Source organism: Taeniopygia guttata, chromosome 13 (genome assembly GCF_048771995.1).
Source record: "Taeniopygia guttata chromosome 13, bTaeGut7.mat, whole genome shotgun sequence".
NCBI classification, from domain to species: Eukaryota; Metazoa; Chordata; class Aves; order Passeriformes; family Estrildidae; genus Taeniopygia; species Taeniopygia guttata.
The window spans coordinates 17,329,633-17,349,438 of NC_133038.1; the positions used below are offsets into that span (position 1 = coordinate 17,329,633).

Genomic DNA, 19,806 nt, shown 5'->3' on the forward strand with positions numbered 1-19,806 from the left:
TCCAAGACTGGGATTGTACAAGCCACTGAAAACACATTCCAAGGGAGGAAGAAGCCCTCAGCTGGGAAGGGGAACATCAGCATCACCTGCAGTGCTTCCCCCATCTGGGCCACAGTGTCCTGCATCCAGGACATCCCTCAAAACATACCATGAACCTCAGGATGCCTGCACTGCTTACCCCAGGAGGAAACTCCCATCAGAGGCTTTGGTGTGGTTATGTCTTCTGTTATTCCTGGCCGCTGCGGTTGTTTTTTTCAAAACAAAGGCAGTGTTTTCTATGCTTTAGGCCTGAGCAGACCAATTCATCTCTCTTTAGATGGGTTTGATGTGGCTTGGGAAACTCAACCGGTTGTTTTCCAAGCCCAGCATAACTCAGTTATGCTTCCTGTGGCTCAGCCATAGGTCCTCCAGCCTGGCAGCCACTGGGATGTGCAGACAGTTACCCTTTAGTCTGCTCCAAGGCTGGGAATCAGCCCTTGCCCAGGCAGGTGTCAGCCACCTTCACGCTGCACTGGTTGGACTAAACTTTCCGTAATTTTCTGAGTAGAAACGAGTCCCACCCACAACAAACAGTCAGGGACCGGTCACTACCAGCCAGAGCTCACAGCTTGGCTTGTCTGTGTCAGTAACCACTAAATTCACAGGTCTTGATGGCCATGGAGCCCCCAGTATGTGCCAGACCTTGCTGAGGGATGGGGACTCTGGAGGATGCTCACAGTGTAGATCTCCTTGTGTTGACACCTTAACACAGGCACTTAAAATGCTACAGGAGAAAGAAACCAGTGTTCTGAACTTTGCTCCCATCACCCAGCATTCAGCCTCTTATAAAAGGGGGTGGGCAGAAGGAGGGCAACAGGAATAAGTGGGACAGGGAGAAGGTCTGGGCTCTGCACCCCTCTGTGGGCTCCAGAAAAGGTTCCATCCAGGGCCTCAGTGAGTGGAGAGGCAGCATTTGCTAAAGCAACAGAAAGCTGCCAAAGGATTAAAGGTTCAGTGGGGGGCTCAAATCAGTTTCAACTGACAAATAGGCAGGGGAGACTATTTTACTCATCGCATAATTGCTTTTTACCTTCGAAACTTCTATTTCTCTTTTCTTCCCCTATGAAATCACATGTATTTAAAGAAATTAAATAAATCCTTAATAAGAGTAAATTAAATGTCTCTGGTAAACCCAAATCACTCCACTAAGAACTTTGTCTCACTTGAAAGAAAAAAAAGAAAAGTTTCAGTTTGACCTGGTTTTTCCTCCCTAATTTTTCAGCTCACACTGTTGGAAATAACAGACTACATAGGTTACATCATTTGTGAGGAATCTCCTCTCATCCGTCTCCAAATGAATAACAACAAACATTCAAAAAATAATTGAAGTTTTATATATATCCCTTGGCCATTCAGGTGGTATGGCTGGCACGAGACATAGGCACTTTAAACAGCTGTTGTGAATCTTAAGTATAAACTTCCACCCTTTGGCACAGCACCAGGAAATTCTGCATAGGAATATACCTGCTCTGCCTCACAGCAGACACAACCTATGGTGTTTAATACCTTGAGAGCGGACAGCAGAGAAAAGCTGTTTTCCCCGGGGACATCCCTGCTCTGACCCTTTTCCCTCTGTTGGATGAGCATGACTGAGCAGGGCTCAGGGGAATGTACAGACCCACACACACAGACCTCCTGTCTATCCACAGATACTTGTGTTCTAGAGTAATCCATTGGCCTATAAAAGTCCAACTACCACTATACACACACATTTTCACCTATTCCAACCTTATTTCTCAAAGGAAGGCATGGTAACACAGCGTGCTGTGGGAGCCAGAGTAACCCGTATTTTCTGTTACCCAACCTGTCCCACTAGAGCTGACTCCAATTGCTCAGTCAGATCTTCCTTGGTGGACAAACTCTCCTAAACAATATAAACAGCATCTTCTCCAGCTGGAGTCTAAAATCATGGCTGAACTCTGGTTCCACTGCTTTTGTGAAAGTACAGAGACACCAAATTGAGCAGAGAATCAACCACCAGGCACATGGTGCAGATCACCATTCCTATGTCCTGTCAAGCCTTGCTCCAAGAGCTGGTCTAGGCTGATTGTTTGCCTAAGCCAGACCTAACTTCCACCTTGCCATGTTTCCATGAGCAGGTAAATAAGCTGCTGCACAGACCAAGGCAGTGCAGCAGGCAGGGCTGGCCTGAGCTCAGGCCTCACACTGTTTTTAGGGTCCTCTCCAAGCTCTGACCCGCTCCAACATCCACCCACAGACACACAGGGCTCACAGGCATGAGGGCATCTGGCCTGTTTGGACTACGGCCTTAACCCCAAAAGCCAGGGACACAGAAATTGGGTCTTCTTGTCACTTAACTACTAGGGCAGCACCCCTTCCCAAAACTTCATTATTTTTGACCTGACTGCTTCCTTCTCCCCACGTCCCACCTCATGACATTTATTGGAGGATGGATCAGCCATGCTCCCAAAAGCTGTTATAATTACAACTGCACAGATATCACACATGCTGATGTGTAAGAGATGCAGCTGAAGGGATCAGTTCCTATCACAGGTAGGCTACACCTGGGCAGGTACAGAAGGGAAGGACTAAATCTGCAAACATGCTCCTGAAAGAGGCTACTGCACTGCTTCCACGTCTGTGAAAAGTTCATCCAAACTGTCTGTGTGACCTAGCACCAGGGGAGTGATCCTGAGCTAGAGACTGCAAGGATGGCACAAGGAAACAAATACGGATTTCCCATGCCTGTGCTCTCAAGGGATTGTTGCCAAAAGCCAGCTGCTGGCCAAGAGGGGAAGATCAGACTCTGTTGGGCACTCCAGGTCAGAGCCTACCATGGCACTTGCATTTGCATCAACAAGGCAGACACAGAACAGAACAACTCAGCTGCTAAGCAGGAAAGACCACACCAGCTTCGGGGCTCCAGCTGCCAGGATGTGAACTCAGCCACCCACTGGCAGCTCTGTGGCAGGGGGTAGGAAGACCAGGACAGCTTGGCAGGGGGCTGGAAGGCACCTTGCACAGGGACCAGGACACTCTTCATCCTCTTGGCCAGTGGTAAGTTGCAGGCAGGGCACAACACTACCATGGTGGGTTGTGGGGTAAAGGGTTTGCCCTGCCTGGAACAGACACTGAGCCTAGCTGAGCTGTGACCACTGGCCCTTCACCCTCACAGGGACAGCACCAGAGATCTACCACCCAGAAGGTCTCAACAACCAGCTCTGGCTTGTGCAACATGCTGAAAAAACTTCCTTGGACCCACAGAGTTTCCCTCTTGGGCTCAGTTGGTTCTGCACCTGACAAAGCCAGTTGGGTGTTATGAGCCCGTGCCTCTCTCTGGTCTTGCCTATCAAAGCAGTGTGACTAATCCAGCAGTGTTTCTGAGGCAGTTTCTCCAGTACGCTTTTATTAATGCAAATGAAGCAGAGTGCTGGTTAAAGTGTGCCAGGTCAGAGCGCCACATATATTAATGCCATCACAGAGTGTTAAATCCCTCGATGTCTTGGGCTGGAAATGGGGCAGTTATTTCTATCTGATGGGGCAGTTATCTTCTGTTAATTGGGCAGTTTTCTTTATCTCTTCCACAACCCATCCTCCCTCCGGAGATATCGTTTGGTTAATGGGCCATTGAGTGTCACTGCATGACTGATAAAAATTCCATCATCCCATTGGGAGAAGCTCCGCCCAGGGGGAGGAGCCAAGCATTCATAACTGGATGTAATCTGCTATATGGAAGACCCCAGTCAGTCTTTTCCATTGGATTCCCAGAGCAGCAGCTGTCTTCTCCACGGGATCTTCAGAGGAAGAGTACACCCTTCTACAGGCTCACTGCTTCAACAGAACCACAGTGTCACTGCAGGAGGGCTGCAGCCACCATTTCAATTGGACTGCTACAATCACCCTGACCCACAGGGTGTCAGGTCATATTCTGACTCTGCCAATGTTGTTTTGTATTAGTGCATTGTTTATTTTATTTTAATTTCTTCCCTAATAAAGAACTGTTATTCCTGCTCCCATACCTTTGCCTGAGAGCCCCTTAATTTCAAAATTATAACAATTCAGAGGGAGGGGAGTTTACATTTTCCATTTCAGGGGAGGCTCTGCCTTCCTTAACAGACACCTGTCTTTTCAAACACAGACAGTTGCTCTTGAGGAGAATCCCAGAATAGCAATTAAATCCTCATTAACAATCTTCAGTTATAAAGTAAACCAAATGCAAGGTCTCCATGGGAAATCTCAGGGTGACTGAAGATTTTCTGAAAGGACAAAATGAGGTTAAACACCATAGACAAGCTACTTCTCTGCTCTGGATGTCAGAGAGGGACCTGTCCAGCAGGGCTGCTGACAACCACCTCTAACCAGCTCCTGGCTCGACCCTGAGCACAGCCCAGGCAGGAGTACCATGTGCCCACACACAGGGATGTCCCTCACTGAGCACAGGATGGATTTCCCCTATTTCTGTTCAGTCTTTGAATGTCTCCTACCCAGAGCACCCTTTTGTCCAACTTGATGGCCCTCTGAAGGGGATAAGTTGTGAATTCTTCTCACCTTTGCCCCTGCTTTTGCTGTTAATAAAGCCTGAAAGCAGATGTTGAAATACAAACACTTAATGGGCACCATCAGCCAACGACTCCCTCTAGCATCACCTAATCGAGATGAGCATCAATCTCCTCACCACACTGCCTTTCCCCAGCCTGAGGAACCTGTACCACTACTGTCCAGGAAATACTCCTGAAACCGATGACACGAGACACAGAGGACCCAGTTGCATACTAGTTGTATGGCCCATCACTGCCATGTGCCAATCTCCCATTGTGGGACATGGAGCAGATCCTCCCTGGTTGCTCCCAGCCTGTCTGGAAGAGGAGATCCCTTCTGCCCACACTGCTCCAGCCTTTAATGCCCCCACCCCTTTGAATTTCTCCAGTGGCAAAAAAACTCTGTTGTTCCAACAGTGAAACCATCAGGGCCATGGCAATATTTCAAGGAGAAGAAAGGCACCAATAAAGCGTTTCTCACTCTGGAAATCAACTGGGTGTCTCCTCTTGGAGGTACTAACACAGCAAATCTCCAGTTGCTCCCAGTCCTCCACCCCAGCACTCCTCTGAACTTTCCCCAAATCCTTCCCACATTAATCAATTTGAAGACAAAGCTGGCAAAGCCTTCCAGCCCCCACCAACCAATTCCACCCTTGGGTCCTGCTCCTGTGCTTGTCTCCAGGTGCCCCGGAGAGCAGCTCCCAGGAATCCCCTGGGACTGAGGCTGTTGAGTGACCTCCAGTGCTTAGCTACGTGAGGCATCACCTGCACAGCTGCCCAGCTCCTCCTGGAGCAGCGTGGAGTGACCCTGCTTAGCACTGCTCGTTTTTCTCCAGGCTTGCAAGGTTTGGAGATTGATTCAGATAAGCATCCTCAAGCTTGCATGCTTATCTGCACTATCTCCCAGCTTTGATCTGCAGGATTTGGCTGCAGCTCTCAAAGTTATCTTGGGAAAGCTTGTTCTGGGGAGAGTCTTTCTCCTGATTAACAAGAAAATCTTTCTTAGTGGTTTTGAGCATTTCCAGCCCTGGCTGTAACCAGAGAGTGTAGCCATGTCTGCAGACAGAGAGAAGGAAAAGCCAAGTGAGCTTCTCCTTAAAACTTTACTTGGGCTCCATTGCCATTCCAGCTAAAATCTGGTACTTCATCTTGCTTCTTTTCCCCACTTTCTGTTTGTGGGACATTTGACATCACCCATATCCTGTGCAAGATTCCTGGAAGGAAAGCTGGCTGGACTGACCAGGGAAACAAGTTCCTGGATGAGCTGGGTGAACCATGCAGGACAAGGGAGAGGGATTTGTCTGGCTGAGGGCAAGTTTTAAAAGGCACAATTTTGAATTAAACAGCTGAAAGCAAGAGCCCCTCTAAAAGCTCTAATGGAGGAAACACAAGCCACACGTGAGTCCATGTTAATACAGTCAGGTACTAATTTTCCAGTTTACTTTCTGCCTGGCTACAGCTTTAGGAAATATTCCGTGGACTGCAAGGTATCAAATGTGCTGCTGTTGAACAACGCTGGCATGGATTCCCCTACACTCAGCCAACCATCACCCCACGGAGACTCTTCCTTGTGGCAACAACCAGAGAGGAAGAAAAAGATGGTATTAAGGAACAGGAGGAACTACAGAATCAACAATTAGGTTTACAGTGGGGAAACTGCCCTGAACATTTTCTGCTGGCCTTGCTTAAATGATAAATATGCATTAAAAAACCACTACTCAGGGAGGGGAAAGAAGTGTGAACAGCAAAAATATGTACATATGTTTTAAATAATTTTTTTTAATTGTTGAGGCAGTAATACTTGGTTCATGGAACTGCAATATACAGAGAGGTGAAATAAATAGCTTATATATATATAATATATATAATATAGCTGGTTTTAAAATATTCCCTTATCATTGGTGTACTAGGTCATCTTGTAGTCACTTGAATGTAGTTAGCAGCATTCTCCAGAAGTGAGCGGGATGCAGGATCACGGAGCTGTGAGTCCCTATGTCGTCAGGAGGTTCCAGAGGATCGGTGCGCCGGAGCTCCACGGGTCTGGTCCCTGCAGCTCCCCCCGCCTGTCCTGGCCGGCGGGGAGCAGGCAATAAATAATTACTGCCAACCGGCACTTGGCGGGGCAGGGTCTCAGGAACTTTGGGAAAGAACTTCGGTTTTCTTTGGTTTTATTTATTTATTTTTAATAATCCTTTTTTTTTTTTTTTTTTCCCTCTGGGGATATTCTTGAGATGTTGTCCTTTCCAAAAAAAGCAAAAGAAGCACCTGTGTGTCATCAACAATAAGAAGTCAATTTAAATAGAGCAGTTAATTTCATTTTTCAAGTCACAATAAATCCCGAACAGCTTTCCCCAGCATTTGCCATCTAGTCTTTTATTAATTTTTTTTATTTTTATTTTTTTTAAACACAATGTACAAAAATAGAGCTTCTTCCTTATTTTTAATGTAAAAATATTCCTCTGGTGCAGTTTTTTTTTTTTTCTTTTTGTGGTTTCTTATTGTGACACTATTTTTGTCCGTTTTTAGCTGGGGTTGGTGGGTCGTATTCTCTTAGTCCTCTTGGTGACTGTTGTGTACTTGAAAGGTTTCTGTATCTCCATTTGCCCCTTTGGGTATCTCTTCATAAAGTGTACATCTTGCTGGTTTTCCCGGGTCTTGGGCCCTTTCCGTGGCCTCCCTTTTTTGGTGAATCCAACGTACCAGCCTGAATATTTTGCGGACATCAGTGCTGTGTAGTTATTTTCTAGGACTTTTTCAATGAAGACACACTCCTTACTGGTGCCATCAGGCTGAAAAAGGATAAAAAAAAAAAAGGAAAGAAAAAATAAATAATTCAAATGCAAGCTCAGTGACCAAAACCCAATTTGGCATAAATAAAATCATCACATCTGGACCTCTTTTTTGGTTCAAACATTGTTAATAAGAGCCATAACAAGCATCGGCTAAAATAGATTTTTTTTTTTTTTTTTTAAAGCATGAAAGCGTGAGGTCATAATTTCTTTTTTTTTAAATGCTCTTATCCAAGGGGAGAAAAATTTTTCAAAGACAACAGTTAAGTTTATCCAGTCCAGTGCCTTCAACTGCAAGCAAAGCAAGACATCCAGCTTTGCTTTTTTCCCTTAGGGAGAGAGGATGAATTGAATTCGTGCCAGGGAAACATCATACTTAGTCAGAAAAAAACCAAACCCCAGAAACTCACATAGCCCAAACAAGAGTGTTTCCCCCTCTACTCCTCACTCCTGATGTTTTCTGAAATACCTTATGGGCTTTCACCCACAACTACCCAAATCCCACTAAAATTATTACAAGCTTCAGTCTAAGCCTCCACAGCAATTTGGAAACTCTCCCCCATCTGATCCCAGGTCATCCCCTGGCAGATGGACCACACGTGGTGCTCCAGGGGTGCTGGAGCCACTGGGGTCCCTGGCACCACTCTGGTCCCTGGGACCCTGGAGAGCCCTGAAGCCAAACTGGGCTCAGCTCAGCCTGGAGATCCTCCAGACCCAGAACTGGGCTTTGAACATGGCAAAACAAGATCTCTGCATCCAGGACTCTCACACAGCACACGCAGCACTGGAGAGAGTGACAGCATCACACAACTGCATCTTCAAGTCCTTGAGCACAAAGGAAATTATTCTCACCCATAACATTTGCCAGAAAACATTTTGCCCTTTAACTGCTGAGTTACTGCTGCTGTACCTAGAATGTCACATGTCATGTACACCTGCACTTTGATTTAAGCATCAGAAGATATTCAGGAGTAGATACAGGATAAGTAGATATAAAGCATTGCACAAGACTTAATTTAAAGCTCAGCAAAGTCAAAGTCCATTGTAGCCCAATTCAGCTTCCCACTGATACCAAGTGAGTTTTTTGGAGCTGCAGGCCTACATATACTACTATTAAACCCTGCCCACCCAAACTAAACACTGTCAGATCCTCTCAGTCTTCACCCATCATATCTGGGGAGGGACAGGGAAGCTGCAGCAGCGTGAGCTGCTCAGCCACCAGCCCCAGCTCTGCTCAGGGGCTCCTCCAGGCATGAGACTGGGAAAAGGAGACAAACCCTGCATGGTCACCATCCCTTCCCCAAGGACAGCTCAGCCTGCCCTGCCAGGGGAGCCATTCTGAAACGTGCTGCACAAGCCCTGTGGAGTTTGCTGCAGTTTGTGGGACGGGCAGGCGATCACAGGAACAGGAGGGAACCCCTCTGGGCCATGCTGCACAGGCTTCCCTGCACCCCTAAGCCCCAAACACCCACGACAGGGGAATCATCAAGCACCGTGCCCCAGGCTGGAGGCAGCAACAGAGGAAAGCCAGGATGGCTGGTCCCTGGCAGCCTCCAGGACTCCATGCCTTTAGCAGAGCTTTGGTTCCACCCGTGTGACTGAAGGTGATGTGTGCCCTGAAGCCAGCACTGCACCCTGCTGCCTCAAGGCTTTCAGCACCAGGGAAGATCTGATTAAGAGGGTGAATTCTGGCAACTTTTCCAACAGTTCTGCTAATCTGGGGTCTGCACAGGGGCTCTGCCCTAGGATCAGCAGTCTCCATCCAGAATAGGCACAAAGGTCCTCATTTTACCATCCACAACTGGAAGCTCACAAATGCTTTAATGAACAGCAGAACTGGGCAAGGCTCAGTGGTTCCAGTTCCTGGGGGTGTCATTTTCCAAGTCCTGGGTTTGATCAAAGCCACATGAGTGGCAAAGGGGGAAATCAGTCAACACCACAGGGTTCCACCAGATTTCAATGGGAAGCCATAAAACCAGCTCCAGGTTTCTCAGGGCCCAGCCCACTACAAACCCTTCCCCAGTGAGTGGAGAATTTTTAAACAATACCATGGCTGGGATTCAAATCCACCCAAGCCCAGGTGCCTGTGAACTGACCGGATCCATACTGCAGGTAATTGGAAGGGTTGTTCCCTTCATGCTTGTGGGAAGGGACGAGATTTGAGCCCTGACCTTGTTGCTAGGAGAATTAAGGGGTTTTCATGCAATTTGGGAGGGTTCTGCTTGTACTACAATGTCCGTTTTTCACGGAAAATGAGGACTGGAGTGAAAAGAAAATGTGTGTAGGAGGGGGGAATTTATTCTATTAATAACAAAAAAGTATTTACTTATACCTTCAAATTTGCCGACAGAGCCTAAGACGGAGACAGGAGGTGGAGGAATAACAAGGTGCAACTTCAGGCCAACCTCAGGGCTAATTTGAAGTAAACAAGGTGCATGAGATAAAATAACTTCGTTCTGGAAGAGGAAGAGCTAAATGGTTTGATAACATGAAATTACAGCAGCATTTACAAGTACCTAGAGATAAATCAGGATAAGGACCTCACTTCCCCAAACAGAGCATTCCTGTATATGCTAAGACACGTCACAGACACACTAATTATTTTCAAATACTGACAAGATAATTTTACAGTTTCTTTTATGGTCCCCAACAGGATAAATCATTCACACAAGTTACCTACACCATGAAGAGCTGTACCCACAGCAATATATTAGGGGAAAAAATCAATTTGTGGGGGTTTTCAGTAATTTTTAAGCATCAGGTGCCCAACATTTAAAATATAATCAGTTCCCTATTTAAGCCATAGCAAATCATTCCTTGGGTCTGTCAACCATCCCCTCGCTCCTCCAAAGAGAGGTGGGGGAAAGAGAAAAGGGACACAGCTTTGGCCAATGCTCCAGCCACGGGGTCACCCTTCCCCAGGAGTTCCTGGTGCAACCGACCCAGGGCTGCCCCCTCCGTCACCAATGCCAGCTGGGAGCTGCTGCCAAGCACATCTCATGCACACTGTGCTGGCAGGGATGCACCCTGCAGAGCACTCGCCTCCAAAACACGGAGCTTTGTGTTTTCAACTGATTCTTGACAATAAAGAAATTCTTGAAAGCCTCAGAGTTCACAGGGGCTGTCTGGCCCAGTGTAATGGCCTGGCCACAGGACAGAGAAGTCCCACACGCAGCCCCACATCCCTGTCCCCTCCACAGCAGGACTAAGGGCTTCCTGCGCCCCTTGTGTGCCCCACTGGCTGCTCCTGCCTTTTGGCTTCACCATCCCACTGGCAGCAACTCGAGCCACGCTCCCTGCTCAGAGCAGGACACAGCAGAGGCACAGCCCTGCTCCTGCAAAGGCTCTCTGCAAGTCAGAGACCAAATTGTTGGCGTTGGCCCAGGGGCTGCTGCGTGGCCATGCAACAAGGCCGTGCCACCTGGCAGGTCAGTTCTTTGCAAAGAAATCATTCAGAGCATGTTTTTGTTTAAACACAGCCCAAGGACTTAGGGAAGATGTGCTATCTGTTAGCATAATTTCTGATAAATGACTTTTAAAATGCCTGATCTAAATGCCACCTTGCAAGGAACGCTCTGGGGCGTGGCCCAGGTCTGTGCAGAGCGAGGTGAAAGCCCAGCCTGGGCAGCACCAAGGGCTCCAGCAGAGCATCTCCTGGACAAGGGCTGGGAGCAGCCTCGCTGGCAGCGGGTCAGTGCCCACACCAGGCAGAGACCTGAGTGGTGCCAGAGGTTTTACAGAGCAGGGTTAGGGCAGCAGCAGCCCAGGCTCACCCTGCAGTAAGGGGTTCCAGGAGAGTTTCTGCAGCGTGAGCCAGCTGCACCCGCGCAGCAGAGCGCAGCAGAGCCCAGGGGCCGAGCCGAGCACACGGGGATCACCGAGGAGCAGCCCCAGATTGTTTGTGCAGAGCATTTGGTGAGCGGCTCTCCAGTCTTAAACGTGAAACATGTTGAACTGACACTAACGCAGAATTAAGTGCCAAAGCATTTGCTGCTTCTACAATTACACTCCGGAGTGCTTTGGTGCTCCTGCTCTCCTTTTTATGACCCAACTTGGTCTTACTGTAGTTTGGCTTTCTCGTTTTAAGTTCTCCAAATGGAAAGGATCAAAGAGCTCTTTGTTGTCCTAGCAGGAGCTCTCCTCGGAGCGAGGCATTCCTGCCACGAACAGCTTGCAGCTCAGGAGGAATTCGCGGCCGCTCTGTGCCACCAGCCCGAGCCAAAGCATCAGCAGGTGCAGCAGCCACCTGAGCAGCCCTTTGTGGCACACAGAGGCTAGGGCAGGTTTTCTCATTTACGCCTCACGAATCTGGCGCAGTAGGCACCGGGAAATCCAAACTTCCCTCGGCTCTCACAGAACAATGAGCTCACGCCAGCAGCTCGGGTAACACCGAGGAGCGGGGAGAGAAGCCTCCAGGATCGGGACACAAATTAAGCTTTTGTTAGCTAAGCTTAGGTTAAAACACTTCCCTTCCTCAAGCGCTGCTGCAATTAGGAGCCCTCTGGGTGAGCGACTGGTGATGTGCTGCAAATAACAAAAAACCCCAAACACCACCAAACATGTCTGTGACAACCCAGGTATACCAGCTTGGCACAGGGCACAGCGAGTGTCAGCACCCCAAGTGAGAGAGGGCTGAGTCTCTGGTTTAATCATCACCTTTCTGCCAGCTCAGCCCCCAGGCTCAAAGTCAAACTGTGGTGACACCAGCCCTCCGTACAATGGAGAGCATCTCCCTCTGCGAGGGAAGCAAGCCCCCACCTCCCAAAAATCCTGCAGCAGGAAAAGCTACCACTCAAGCAAAAGGTTTCCAAGAGGTGCATGCACCCAGGTTTTTACTAGGAAAACTGCTGGAAATGGACCCTTCCTGCACCCATCCTTCTCTCCCCCTCCAGAGACAGACAGAGGGGGCTCCCAAGCCCCGGCACCCCACCATGCTGGTTTTCATGCCACCCCCAGGTGTGAGGCACACCCACTGATCTCAGCAATCATTTCAAGGGCTGCTGAAATCCCCTTGGACACTGACCCTGTTAGATTCACCCATTGCATTACACAGAAGAAATCTCACCCTACGTCTCCTAAATTTCACAGCAGTGACAGCAGGAAAGGCTAGGGTTTGTAGGAGCAGCACGGCTCTGCAGTCCCCGTGAGCTGCTCCTGAAGGATGCCCAGCTGAGGACCCAGGGCTGTGCCCTAAATGCCACTGATAACCCCTGGCAGCCGTGGAGCTGTCCCCCAGCAGTGCCCAGAGACGTGAGGCTTTCAGAAGTTCCTTCTCTGCCAGAGGGCCAATGCTCAGAGCCTCCTACAGACTCGTTCCACACGGCTTGGACAGTCCCAGGTGGAAGGAGGCAATACAGGAGCTGTGTTAATGTCACAGCTTTTACCACTGCCCCTCTCCCCCTTGGTCAGAAAACACGCTGGGGAGGTGAGCACGCCCTGCCAGAGCCCACAGTTGTGGGGTGGCAGACCCTGCTCACTCACAGCACTGAGCCTGAGTGCTCAGCCATCCCCTGCACTTTATGGGCATTATCGGAACAGATCCATCAGCAGCATCCTGATGCTCAGCATCTTGGATTTATGACAAGGCATCCTGACCACAGAGACACCTCTTGACCCAAATGCACATTCCTGATCCTAGAGCAGGCTGTAAATCAGGGAAGCTGCATCCATAACTGCCAAGAGTCACTCAGCCTCATGTGCATTTCCTCCAGCTCTCTGCCCTCTGAACCTGCACAATCCTCCGAGGAAAATACTTAGGAGTCATGATGGGCAGTTCAATAAAAGTGTCTGCCAGCACAGTGGAGAGTTAATTATGTATACAGGACATCTAAGTGCATTCATGAGGCAGGGAAGTAACACAAAACCACACTTTCTCGTGGTCTCAGTTCAGGCTGGACATCAGGGGGAATTTGTTAAACATGGGAAAGGGCTGCCCATGGACATGGAGCCCCCAACCCTGGAAGTGTCCCAGAGGAGATGCTCCATGGAGGGCACATCTGCCTCCAGAGGCCCCGTTCCAAAGCAGCCCTGCACAGATTTGCCCCCAGCTGCCCCCACATGCTGGGAACACCACATCCCTCATGAAAACAGGCAAAAAAGGGCACGGTCCTGCATGTGTGGGTCAGGACATCCAGGCTTGGCAGAGCCCTGCGCCTGTCTGTGCCAGGCACAAGCTGCAGGAACCAAGGAAGGAAGAGAACAGTTTAAAATCTTTCTTTCTTTCTACCTTCCATTCCAAAATTCCCCCTTTCTAACTAAGTTCAGCAATCCTCACATTGCCCTGTGAGAGCTCTGTCACAGGATAAACAGGACACAGATGAAAGGAGTCTCTGTAGGCTGGACCAGGCAAGGCTGGGGTTACACCAGGACAGGTCTCCTCACCTGCTCCTTCCATCACTGCCACGGCTCCTGCCAACACTGCAGCAGGGTGGCCACAGCCCCAATTAGGGCAGACCAGGTGGCTTTACCTGGAAAGATGCACATTTGCTTGACAGACATTCCTGACTGCCTCTCAGAGAGCTGCATGTACTTAATGAGAAGAAATATCAACTGCTTTTTAAATGAACTTCCTTAAGTCAAAACTGCACGTTCCCTGGAGCAGGATGCTGCTGCTCTTCAGGAGGTCTGAATCCCCAGGCAGGTTTCAGATGTGATATCTGAGCAGATCTGTGGCATCTTCTGTTATCTGCACGCACCAGGTCCAGTTCCATGGAAGATGGGAGGGGCTGCACGTGGTAAGGGATGGAAGGTGCTTTTACCCCTCTGTGCAAAGCACAGCCTGCTGCTGAAGGGCTCTGCTGGGCTTTGCTGGGAGCTCTTTTCCAGCACTCATTTCCAGCCTCCACAGGCCAGTCCTGAACTTTCTATAAAAGCCATCTAAGAGCAGCAGTGTATTTGATGTAGGCTTCAATTCAATTTATAATTGTAGCAAGGTGGGGGTCACTCTTCTCCCTGGGAACAAGTGACAGGACCAGAGGACAGAGACTCAGGCTTGGGGAAGATTCAGGCTAGACATCAGGGGGAATTTGTTCAACATGGGAAGGGGCTGCCCATGGAGATGGAGTCCCCAACCAGGAGGTGTCCCAGGAAGGGCTGGAGGTGGCACTGAGTGCTCTGGGCTGGGGACAAGAAGGGCATCGTGCACAGCTTGGACTTAATGGTCTGGGAGGGATTTTCCAACCTCAGTGGTTCTGTGATACAGAGTCTTGTGCCATTACAGGAAATGTGTTCTTAAAAATGTGTTTAAAATATCAGGTGTAGATGATAAGTGGAGCAGGATAACAAGACTAGAACAGTTGCTGACCTCATATCAAGTTTTGTATTTGTCCCAGATTTATTCACATTAAACAAACATGCACACTTACTGTAAGTTATCATTTCAAACAAATGCAATCTCATCCAGGCAAGATTCCAGTAGTGACACCACTTTTCCTGGGGCAAGCTTAAATGGGTGGAATTTAGAACTGGAAAGGTCATTGCTTGTATGGAGGATGGCATTAGTTCTCTTAATGTCAAGTAATATTACTAAGAAAAGAGAGAAATCCATCATCAAGTACCATCCATAAAACATTAACATCCAGATTTGTTCCAGCCTGAGTGACCAACTTCCAACCCTATGCAACAAATGCAAGGCTTGAGACTTGTCCTCCCTCGGGAAAACTTTGTATCTTTGGGTACCCAAAAGACAAGGAAAGACAATCTCAAGAACAAAAATGCATTTAAGCAGGATCTACTTTTCTTGGCCCTTAAATAGAGTTCTGTAACTGCCATATCAAACAGACTCTATTTTGCTACTGTTAGAGCACAGGTTTTATTCTCCACTGCAACAATAGCCTCTGTTTTCTCACCTCCTCTCCAAAACCAAACTGCAAGCCAAGGAGAAACAGTCCTTGAGGAGCAGGAGCCCCTGAATGTGATCTCCAGTGCACCCATTGAGAGAGACCAGAACTGCTTCATTCTTCCTGCAGTTAAATACATCGCGGTGTTTGCTAAGTAGTGCTTAGAAGAAACATCACCCTCAGCTTAAGAGATGCTCAAGACCAATAAAAAATTGCACTTAGGAGATGAGATGCTCTGAGGAAAGCAATTAAATCCAACTTGATAACTGTCAGCACAAGATGCATTCAGCAGCACACCCTCTCCACCCAGACTAGACAAGGCACAACCAGGGCTCAGGGATCCCCATCAGTAATTTTAATTAATATTAAACCTTAGGGAACTGAAATAATCCAACAGGACACACAGCTGCAGCCACCACCAAACACAGGGGACAAGAGGTCAGCAGCTTTATGGTGACACTTGCTTCCTGAACACAACAAGGATTAAATTAAATTAAATTATCACACAGCTTTCAAGAAGATGGTTTTCTTCCCTGGAAGGGGATAGACATCTTCCAGCCATGGGATAAGGAAATGATTGAGGTCAAGCCTACAGGTTTGGTCTGTAAGTAAACCTTGACTTTGCAAAGCTTAGACTGAGAGAGAACTGGGGCTTCTTAGAAATACACAAAGGAAACACAACATTTCCTAGAGAGGAATCACAATAAACCAGTAAATGTGTTACACAGCTCTCTGGTGACCTGACACAGCCAGGACACAAAATGCTCACATCCCCAGCAGAGTACCTGTGAGTCCTCATCATAAAAATAATACCATGAAGATTTTTTTTTTTTTTTTTTTAAATAAAAGGACCACTTGCTCTATTTCAGAGCAAACAGTTGAAGAATTATGGCTGTGCTGAGAAGCTTAAGTTAACTGCAGATGTTCACATACAGATAAAAGGTGACTTTCATATATTTTGGTGCCCAAAACTGCCCCAGGACTGCAGGTGAGGCTGCCCCAGCCCAGAGCAGAGTGGGACAATCCCTGCCTTGCCCCTGGTGCCCCAGGACAGGGATGTCCCTCCTGGCTCCAGGGCACTGCTGACTCAGATCCAGCTGGCCATGGACCAGGATCCCCAGGTCCCTTCCTGCAGCTCCTCTCCATCTTCTCAATGATGTTTGGGGTCTGAGAATGGAGGACGGTGGTTTAGTTTCCAATTCCACTTTTAATTTCATGAAAATCTCAGCTTCTAAATTTTCAGCAAAATAATTCATTTTTTTTTCCACAGATTGCAAGGAAAAGGCCTGATCAGGTAAATGCAGAAGATTCTGATGGCCCAATCAAAATAAAAGTGTTTTTTCATCTCATTGCTTTTAAGACCTTTGCAATCCTGCAGGCTCTGATTCCAGATTTTTGGACACTTGAGATTGTTCTGAAACAGGTCTCCCTGTCCAAAGTATGGCAATGTCCAAAGTTGGTTGGCTTCAGGGTCCAGTGCATGTGTTTATTTAGATGGCTTAAACTAAAAAAACTCCCAGGAGAGCGAAGACCCAGACTGCAGTTCCAAACAAGATCTGAGTGAGATCCAGCAAAAGTCATGTCAAGTTTTACTTTCACATGAGATGCCAAGTTGGAATGGTTTATGGCTGAGCATGTCACAGAGAGATCCACAAAACACATGCTATTAAACCTGACACCCCAGCAATCCTGCTCATGTTTATGTTGCAAATTCAGCATTCAAAATGGTTGGGTTTTACAAGCCCCTTTCAAGCAACCCAAATACTGTGCAACTCCTGGAAAAATTCTGGATAAGCATCAAACTCCAGTGAAACTTAGAGTTCTGCCCCAAATCCAAGATGCAGTTAGGTGTGGTTTTAAATACACAAGCTGAGGAGGGAAAACACCTCATGCACTGCACCAGAGTTCCAAAGTGCACCCCCAGGGTGCCCCTGCCCTCCCCACACACCTCCTGCACCTATGCAGCACGGCAGGCACCAGGAGCACCTGCACCCAAATGTCACACAGGACTGGGGCACTTGGGGTCCGGGCTCGGGGCTCATCCTGGACTGTCCTTACCTCAGCCCCAGCCCTGCAGTGAGGAACTGGTTCTCCACCAGCAGCTTCTCAAAGACAACAACTTTTCAAGAAAGCTTAACCTCACTCTCAGCCAAAGCCAGCTGATGAAAACCTGCTCCAGGTACAGCACAAAGGCTTTGGAGGATCCCCTGCTGTCTCCCACCTGAGTGAGTCTCCTGCCCTACAAAGGGAGGCTCCTGCTGAAGCCTCCACAGCTCCTTCTCCCATGGGGCCAGAGGAGTTTCAGGGGTCAAGAGCACATTTACAGGCCACAGTGGGCACCTTCAGTCTTTGTTTTTTAGCCAACTTTCCCAACTAAACACACTCATGCCTCAAGAAAACCCCTATTTTAAAGCTGTAATGTAAACAACCCCAAATTATTATTATCCCCTAAAGGCTACTGCTGGCAAGCATCAGTGATAAAGCTCTGCCAGAGCAGTCTGGCATCTAGCAACAATTTGTTTGTTGTCCTGCAAAAATACAGAGAGCCTTGCCATATGGTATTAGCAACTTTCTGGTAACATTAAGAAATATATTAGCTTGGAAAGCAGTTATCACACCAGTAAAAATGCTGTGTCTGAGAGGCAGGTGTCTGCTGTGAGTGGCACCAACACAGTGGTGCTGGTCAGGGCTGGGAGAGGCACTGGTGGCCAGCACAGCCATGCCACCTCCTGTCCCCTGTACCAGTGACATGGCCCTGGCACAGCCAGGCTTTGGCTGGCACAGCTTTTGTTCAGGAGCTGGGCTGTGCCTGGGGACCAAAGCTCATTGCTGCTCGTTGGGAGTGCAGGGAGGGTGCCACTTCTGCAGATGTGGTGTCAGGGGACACATCCCCAGGAGGCACCCAAATTATCTGTCACGGGTCAGGAGCCACCCAGCTGTCTGCAGCTTCCTACCCTTCACCAAACAGCTTCTCCCCTCTGCTCACAGTTACCTCAGAGAATGGAGGAATAAAATCAAACTCATTAAAATGCTTTTACAAAAATAATGCCCCTATATGCCTCCAATACTCCCATGATTTTGAGAGTGTGTGGATCCAGATCACTGCAGATCTTTGAAAGAAGGTGGGAGTGAAGTACCCTTCCCACAGATACCTGCAGCAGCCTGAGCACCAGCACTGGCAGACTGCCTCATCCCACAGGGGGATGTCAGGGAACCTCCCTGGAGACAGTGCTGGGGTCAGGAGATGCTCTGCTCCCCTCACAGCAGCCACTGACCCTGGCTGTGTCCAAAACAAGGGCAGGCTCTGGCCATCCTCTGATGGTTCAGGCTTCACACAGACCCAAATGCTCTCCTGCCAGCTGGGACAGCAGAGGAAAGGCAATCTCTGCAGCACCCTGCAGTTCTAGGGAGCTGGATGTGCTGTAAGGACAGGCTCAGCAAGAGCAGCTGGAGCCCAGCTCAGGTGAGAGCCACTGCTCTGCCCAGGCTGCTCCTCACTCTGAGACTTCAGTGCCTCACCCTGCCAGCCTCAGCAAACACAAAATCCCCACCCTGCCCTTATCTCAATGCACAAGGTAAGAGAAGCTGAGGTAGAGAGAGAAACCACAGAAGGACTCCCCAGGAGAACCAGCTAGAAGCTCAAGAGCTCCTCCAAAGAGACCATCAGCTCCTCTTCGCCTCTAGCACTGAATTACTGCCAATATTCAGAGCTGCTGTGTTCTAGATGACTTGTCACAAGTGGACAAGTCACATCGTGCCTCTCCTTGGAAAAAGAACTGCACCTTTGAGTCCTCTTCCCCCTGTGTTTTTAAGAAGACTGAGATAAACAAACAGATTTAATAATTTTTTTTTTAATTACAAAAAAGAAAAGCAGCTGGCATTCTTGTTCTGAATTTTCGTATTTTCGTCTCTCTCCTTGCAGTATGATTCCACCATAAAGCCTGGAGAAGAGAGGGCTCTAGAAAGAACTTATTGAAGCCTTTCAGTATTTAAAAATGTTAAAGAAAGATGAGGACAAACCTTTTAGCAGGACCTGTTGCAATAGAACAGGGAGTAATGGCTTTAACTAAAATAAGATAAATTTATACAAGATATAAAGAAGAAACTGTTTTCTTTGAGGGCACTGGCACAGGTCTCCCAGAGAAGCTGTGGCTGCCCCAACATCCTTGGAAGTGTGGCAGGCCAGGTTGGGCACTGGAGCTTGGAGCAGCCTGGGATAGTGGAAGGTGCTCCTGCCCATGGCAGGGTGGAATGGGATGGGCTTTAAGGTCCCTTCCAACCCAAAAAATTCTGTAATTTTATAATAAAGTTCAGTGGTTCAAAGAAAACCTCAGGAAGACCAGAAAACTCAGGACCTACAATTTTTATGCAGCACAAAAAAACCCATGATCAAAAAAAACAGATGGGCAGAAGTAAAAGGAAATAAAATTAAATGTTTCTTGGGCCTTCTTCAAAACAACACCAAGAATCCACAAAAGACCACACTCCAGATTGTTTTTCCCAGGTGCTGCTTACCTGTAACAGAGAAGTCATTGCTGTACAACACATCCCTGTCTCATTTTCCAGAGCATCACAGAGTGCCAGTGACCACAGCAGCTGCTGTTGTAACAGTCAGGAACCTGCCCCAAAACAGCTCCAAGC

The 19,806-nt window shown here is 48.2% G+C and overlaps 1 protein-coding gene across 2 annotated transcripts in view; it reads right to left on the reverse strand.

Moving 5' to 3' along the window:
- Positions 1 to 6,297: 6,297 nt before the first annotated feature.
- The window catches only part of FGF18 (fibroblast growth factor 18), a 64,225-nt gene continuing 50,716 nt past the window's right edge, over positions 6,298 to 19,806 (reverse strand). For both annotated transcript variants that reach the window (XM_072935315.1, XM_030284049.4), the window contains one exon: positions 6,298 to 7,327. In XM_072935315.1, the coding sequence (XP_072791416.1) occupies positions 7,061 to 7,327 (267 nt within the window). In that variant the 3' untranslated portion in view covers positions 6,298 to 7,060. The remainder of the gene's footprint in view (positions 7,328 to 19,806) is intronic.